At 35.7% G+C, this 7,672-nt stretch overlaps 1 protein-coding gene across 1 annotated transcript; it reads right to left on the reverse strand.

Moving 5' to 3' along the window:
• Positions 1-847: 847 nt before the first annotated feature.
• LOC130106307 (von Willebrand factor A domain-containing protein 7-like) lies at positions 848-5,438 on the reverse strand. Its single transcript, XM_056272377.1, has 5 exons — positions 5,379-5,438; positions 3,350-3,443; positions 3,168-3,284; positions 1,211-1,388; positions 848-994 (listed from the first exon to the last, which is right to left on the reverse strand). The coding sequence occupies exons 1-5, from the start codon at positions 5,436-5,438 to the stop codon at positions 880-882; spliced, it is 564 nt and encodes a 187-aa protein (XP_056128352.1). The 3' UTR covers positions 848-879.
• Between the last annotated feature and the right edge of the window lie 2,234 nt (positions 5,439-7,672).

Below are 7,672 nucleotides of genomic sequence, written 5' to 3' on the forward strand. Positions count from 1 at the left end.
TTAGACATGTTTTATTGAAATTGTAATAAACAAAACAAACAAATGGTTTCAAGTTTGTTATAATTAAAAGCATTTGTTCAACCAAAAAACCCTGTTTCATTAATTTAACTGATGATAATAATAATAATAATAATAATAATAACCATAATTTAATAATACAGTTTATTTAATAATTGATTAATACTGTAAACCGTGATATTTTCTGAGACGTTATCATACTGTAAAAATCTCCTACCATTACAACCCTACACGGGAGAGTCCCCCACCCCCGCTGTTAAAAAATTAACTCAGTAACTTTTACTCTGAGTAAATTTTAAATGAGCTACTTTTTGCTTTTACTTGAGTAGATTTTTAGACCGGTAATTTTACTTGTACTTAAGTAAAATTTCATTGAAGCAGTAGTACTTTTACTTGAGTAGAATATTTTATTACTCTTTCCACCTCTGTTGGCTCACTATCTTTATATCATAATGGAGTTGGATGTTAGTCAGTAGGGTTCTTGCTCTTCTTTTGGGCCACAAAATGTGTCCATTGTCTAGACTAGAGCAAGTTTGATTTAGTTTACCCCGAAATGTTAATTAATACATTAATTAACAACAAGCATGTACTAACGTGTAGTTAATATGGTATATTCAAGCAGGAATTCATATGACTCATGCATGTCGTAGTTAAGGTTAGTTCCTCATTACATGTCTTAACTCATGATTAGTTAATAGTAAAGTAATTATTAATTCAGGTATTAGTACATGATTCTTCATGTACTATTATTGTAAGTGTTACCCACGGATCACACGAGGAAAAAGATGGATGACAGGAAACAGAGATTTGAAAACATTATTTAATGCACACGTGTTAAATGTGCCGTTTCGCACACTGGCATTAAACCTCTACATAATCATCCTCACTTGCATCCGGATATCTCAGTTTGAAGTCAAAGAAAGAAATTAGAGGTTTCCATGCACTCTTTGGCTTTTCTGAATGAAGCCCCATAAGTCTGAGAAAGAAGAAACAAAGACAGTCAGTAACAAGTAACAAGTCTGTACAGATTGTCAATTAATATAATGTAACTAACTTCGTAAAGGTAGATAGAAAGGTAAATAGACTTCATTTTTTAAATCATTAATTGGCTGTTTCTAAGGAGAACTTCTCAGAATGCCTGAATTGTCATCATTAAAAGATTTCAACTCTTTAAAGTTGATCAATCCTCCACCTGAAGAAGTTGAGAGCTGGGTCCTTTTTCAAGCTCCTCCAGATCTTCCCCAGCAGTTGCACACTGGCATTAATGGAAACATTTGCAGCTTTATTATGGAGTGAACCGTGACTGGAATCACTGTAATCCTTATTTATACCATCTGGATAATCAGCAAAACCTCCATGGCTGCACTTTCCTGTCAAAATGAAATCACGTTAACCTTTTCCTCCTATAGAAACCCATTGTTTAAAAAAAAAAAAAAAAATTATTGTAAATGTTCCTTGATATTAAGTGTCACGAGTGGGCTGAGGTTGAAGATGATGCGAGGCAAAGCAGATCTAAAATGCAACGTTGTTTTTTATTATACAAAACAAAAGAGTATAAACTGACAGCAAAGGTAATCTAAACAAGAGAAAGTCAACAACAGTGTGCACTGGCACAGACAACGAGGGACTGAACCTGAGGGGAATGTATAGACAAGAACAGATGAGAAACAGGTAAGAGTAATCAATGAAACAATGAGTAACCATGGCAATGGATGAAAAAAGGCAAACACAGGAAATGAAGAACAAACAAAGTCCTTGAAAATAAAACTGAAAACACAACAGATTGTGACATCAAGACAGTGATATTCAGTATAGACCTTATAGTAAATAAGGTATTAATTAATGTGTATAAACAAGCAGATGAGCCCAGAATATGAACACAGTCAAAGTATATTGAGGTATATAAAGGGGTCATATAATGGTACATGCACTTTTACAAGTTGATTGTACTGAAATGTGTGTTGGCAGTGCCTGTACACAACCATCATATAATGATAAAAATCCATCCAGTGTTTTTGTTTTAATCTCCTTATATGTTTTCCCCTCCCTCAAATTGAGCCGTTCGATTTTGTGATGTCACACTGTCGGACGCCCCTCCCACGATTGTTGATTGACAGCAGCGTTTCAACACACCCCCGCCCTGAGCGAGCTGTCATCATAGTCCGTCATTGTTGATGCGCTGGAGCAGAATGGCGTCTAAGCGATTGTGGTGTTCTGTTCTTGGGTGTAATAACGAACACAGTCATTTTAATGTTCCTAAATCCGAACCGCTGAATACGCAGTGGCTGAGTTTGTTTTCGAAGGGAATATTCCCCACGATCAACGTCACTGTTTTCATGTTTGCGCGAATCATTTCTCAGCAGACTGCTTTATATAAGAGGGTCAGTGTAAAGTTGGTTTTGCTAAGAAGCTGCTCCTGAAAAAAGAATCGGTACCAACTATTCGTGTCCCCGCTGCACCTCCAGAAGAAGTGAGTGTAAAGTTTTATTAACCTTTATATTAATCTTTGCAAATCGCGAAAAAAAGTTGTAGCTGTAACATCAATCTGTCAATGAACTAACGTATCAGTAAACACATAAGTTAGCGTTCGTATCTCACTACTCTATCCTGCCAGTACATACAAAGATAGATCAAAGTGACATTACGTTAACCAACCATTCAGAAACGTCCTGTTCGAGCCTTACTTGTCGAACTTCTTCGGGCCGTCATCTTTTTCCGGGTCCGACTCCGGTTCAAACTGATACGGTTGCACAGATGTGTCCTCAGAGACTCCCACTGCCATTCTTTCTCCAAAATATACCCTCAACTGTTGTCAAGGCAACACTCCACGTGCGTTGGTCAAAACGCCCCACAGAACAGTGAGGCGGGTTGAGCAAAGCTCATGATCATTTAAAGTCATATGCACTGAAACGGCGTGCTGAAAACAGAGCTGTTTTTGACCAGGTAAAATTAGTGTTTTCTTACAATACTAATGAGAATTAAAGTATATTACAATGTTTTCATTTTAGACCCTAAAGATTCATATTAACTTGTACAAAAATGGCATTATATGACCCCTTTAAGAAAACGCTTAATGTGAAACTTTGCACTCTGTGTAGTTCATTCAGTAAATGTCACTCGATTCTACACCTGTAATTTAAAAGTCTTACCTTTTGGTCTGGATTTTAGAGCGTATCCTGATGTCAGAAACTTCCCCTTAATAATGCTTTCCTTAATATTTTCAGAAAGTCCATTGGGAAAGTCATCACATGTCTCCATGTCCTCTTCTGGGAGAAAAATTAAAATGTTTGATTGCTTTACATGTTTCAGAAGCAAACACGCACACACTTACTTGCAGCGTTGGGTATGTTTTCTTCTGGATTGATCAGGGCAGTGAAGGGATCGGTGTAATTCAGCTCAATCCAGTCACTGTGACTGTAGAAATCCTTTCATTTATCAAACAACACAAGTGTGAGTAAATAGATGTTCAAAATTTCATTTCATATGATCAATTTAGTATAAATCAATCTTTATCTCTCCAGTTTAACTGAAATCTGTTGGTCATATTGATTGAATAAATTAATACTTCTATTTCATATTTGCAATGATGCAGATTTCACTCACCTGTAAAGTATGGAGGACTTTCCCAAGCTCCTCTCTTGCGTCATCAAATTGATATTTTTCTATGTATTTTGTGATAGCCTTAATTCGACTGGTTATTGATTGTTTTCCCTTCTGAAATAGTTCATTGTCAAAATGTTCTTCCGGATGATTACCAGGAATATTTGCTATATCTCTCATCACATTGTAATATGAGATCGTTCTTATGGCTGTTTCAAAGTTACTTGCAAAGTCTTTTCGATTGCAGGCCTCTGCCAGTGTCTTTGAGTCCAGTGGATGTGGCTGTGTTCAAGAAAGTAAAACAAACACACATTCTTACTATATGTTCATTGCCTACTCCAAGCTTATGAACAAATTTCATATTTGAAATCACCAATGAAATCTGACAACTTGACTATCTGAAATCTCTCAAACATTTAAATCATGACAAAAACAACAAAACATTGCATTTTTTAGACTGGACCAAGCTAATGCGCAAGCGTGCGTCTCAGAACACTGCGTGAAAAACAGTACGCCAACAGAGTAGGAGGTCAAAATATTTGAAAGTAGGAGGTCAGTATTTGAAAAAAACTAGGTTAAAGCCCCCGGATGACCTACTACTTCCGGCGAGATTCTGAAGTGTGCATTCGATGGACACTTTACTATCCTATGAGGCCACAGGAGAGGATTTATAAATGTAGGTGAAAGGACGCAACTGTCGCTGGTAGGTCACATGATAATGTCACGTAATAATAACATGGCGGAATGTAGTGCATCCGGATTACATTCATACTTCACCTTTTCATGCTATATAGAACATACTTTAACTGCCACAAAGTAAGTTCAAATACAAATGTAGTACCTACTCGGACAGTAGGTACGAGATTTCGGACGCAGCTTGACTGTTTCAATAGCAACCAGAGCTTCTAACGGCAGCTGCAGTGACTTTACCAATCAGTGATTGGCTCTTTTACTTAGCACGTGAACACACCAGTAGTCCAGCCTTCTATGGTAATTATGGTAAATACCAAAAGCCGACGTGGAAAATGCACATGAACACCCCCTCATGTGGTATTTTCCACTGGGCAGCTTGTAGAATATTTTGATGCACGAGATGAGATAACCTTTGACCTTTTCAAAATGGCGGAGAGCAACGCGAGAGTCGTGAATGGTAAAAACATGTACTATTCATGATCTAGAAAATATTCAGCATATTATTTACCGTTTGAGTTTTGATAAATCATTTTCTTGCTGTAGCAGATGACTTAAGCAATCTAAAATAGTTTTAGCTAAATAACAGGTCTGGATCTCCATCTTTTTACCACATTACAACAACAAAAGCACTTGAACGCAACACACTGGTAAATACCAGTTCACAAGTGGAAAATATCATATTTTCCATAGCACGTGAACGCACCATTATTCCACCATATTGCATGTTGCACTTTCTCCCATTCATGAGTGCACCATCTTTGTATATCTATAGTCTTTGAAATAATTCCCTTTTTTTGATGATGATGATGATAATCAAAATGATTCAAATCAAACATGTTGGGATTCTGTGAAATCTTGTCTTAAATAGGGCATTAAACAGTCTTAAACAGTAAAGGTGACCAGGAGTATATTACATAAATAGAATTATAACATTGATGCAATTTAAAGTAAAACTGACCTATTCTGCTATCAAACAGTTTGAATATTATGATAGAAGCTTATGTCTATTTTAACTTTAAAAACAAAATACAATCATTGTTCTGTACAATATATACATATATTCGTACCGGTTTGAAGGCTGTGTCAACACTCTCGCAGACCTTTTCAGTCGCACGTAGGATGGCCATTCTTGTGATGTCCTGATGACTTTTAGAGTTTGGCATTTGTAGAATATGAAAGGTCTGAGCACCAATCAGAAGACTCAACAGAAGAAATGTGCTCCTCATTTTCAGTTGATTAACAATTCACAATATCACGGATGTTCTGAAAAACAACTGATGGTGGGTGGGGTTTTTAAACAATTTTCTTTTTAATCCATTCATTTATATTTTACACTGTTGGTGCTCCTTACACATTGTAAAAAGTTGTAGATAAAACAAAGATTTGATAACATTTTACAATAAAATACTATTTTAATCTTTCTACTTTAAAAAAAAGTGTGTTTACTTCAATGTTATTTGTGGTTTCATTGTAATTATTTGCGAAAACTACTAGCAATTTCTGACTTAAAGCGGTTTGTACTTCAATTTTTTTTTCAGTGCAGAAAAATGTGAAAATACAAAGATTATTTCAAGCGTATTTATATTTACCTCAACACAGTATTCTCAACTCTTCCTCACACAGCAAAATCCCCAGTGTTAAATTAACACTGCTTTGTGTTTATATGGGAGCCGCCAGCAGAGTGTTAAAGAGTTAATTAGATAATTAACTGATTAATTGAGTGATGATTGTTTGATTATTGAAGACACCTGATAATAACAAGCAGAATCGCTGAGGAAAAGAGAAAAAATTATATATGCTAAATTGCTGAGTAATAGAATAATTCTAATATCAACAGTAAATAAGAAGCAGCAGGAGATGACTCTGCAAATTAATAACCTTGGGGGTGGAAAGATTAAAGTGCACATACCAGGAATGGCTGCAAAATCAAGAAGAGTGATTTCACATGTACCGCTGGAAATGTCCATAGAGGATGTGAAGAATGAGATAAAAAGGTAGAAAAGTACTAGAAGCTAAAAGACTCCAAACGAACAACAGTGGTGTTAAAACAGATTGCTTGTCTGTGCTACTTGTTTTTGAAAAGATAATGCCTTTTGAAGTCCAAATGGGATGAAGTAACTACAAAGTTAGGGAATATATATTCCACAAACGCTAAAATGTCAGAGAATGGGACAAACAGCACAACAATGTAAATGGAGACAAAGGTGCGCTAAATTCGAAGGAGAACACGACTATAGAAAGTGTAAAAAAGGATGCTAAATTCACTTGAAAATTAAAGGCAGGGGTGTTTCATTAGGGTTGGAGATGAACTGTGCAGGACAGTCGATCAGCAGGAGCAGGGTTGGGCACCCCTGTTGTACAGTAATGTTTATAATTTTCCACAGAATTTCTTTAAAGTCAATCTGATAAAAAAAAACATAACTTCAAAATCTTTCATGTAGGCACACACAGACATCAAGATTCAGCGTATAAATCTCAGCAATGGTGACAAACAGCATTTTTAGATAAACAGATCAACTCTGAACACAAGAAAACAAGCTACTAAAAAGTCATGTAAAACAGCAAAAATAAAAAAAATAGTAAGAATAAAGGAAATTACTAAGACAATTAAGCTCATTATTTATTCATGCAGCAAAGCATGATGGGAACCATGAATGAGTTTTGATTGGTGCCACCCATAATGCACTGCAACATGTTTTACAATTGTCACCATTGTGGAGATTCACAGGCTGATTCTTGATGTCTGTGACGAGTTTGAATAAAAGAAAGAAATAAAGTTTTTGAATCAGAACAACTTTTAAGAAATTCTTTGAACTACACTGAGAATGCAAAAAAAAAGAAAAAACGGTAACACTCTTAGGTACTGTCCTCATTAACTCTAACACTGTTTTAACACCCTGCTGGTGGTTCCCATATAAACACAGAGTGGTGTTAATTTAACACCGGGGAATTTACTGTGTATGACTCCATGATATGACTCCATGTTATTAATTAATTTAAATAAGATAGGAATTTGAGATAGGTTTTATAATTGGGTCCTAGACTTTTATCAGAAAGAAGATTTTGGGTAAAAATGATGGGGCAAGAAAAGAGGGTAGGCATAGGAATATACATACCAACCAACATTTAATGTAAGTATTGGGAAAAGATTATCTGATCAATTATCAGTTTATACGGCAGAGATGATGGCGATTATTGTAGGGGGTGGAGGAAGTGAAACCAGACAAAGTGATTTGTTGTGTTGACCCTTTAGCAGCTTCATACAGTATTAAAAATATGAAATCTAACAGAGAAGATTTAATGTTAATTCATCAAAGTTTATTTAGACTGTGGAAGCTTAGGATAGATGTGAGATTATGCT

Source organism: Rhinichthys klamathensis, unplaced genomic scaffold (genome assembly GCF_029890125.1).
Source record: "Rhinichthys klamathensis goyatoka isolate OS25496 unplaced genomic scaffold, OSU_Roscu_1.1 h1tg000336l_1, whole genome shotgun sequence".
NCBI lineage: Eukaryota > Metazoa > Chordata > Actinopteri > Cypriniformes > Leuciscidae > Rhinichthys > Rhinichthys klamathensis.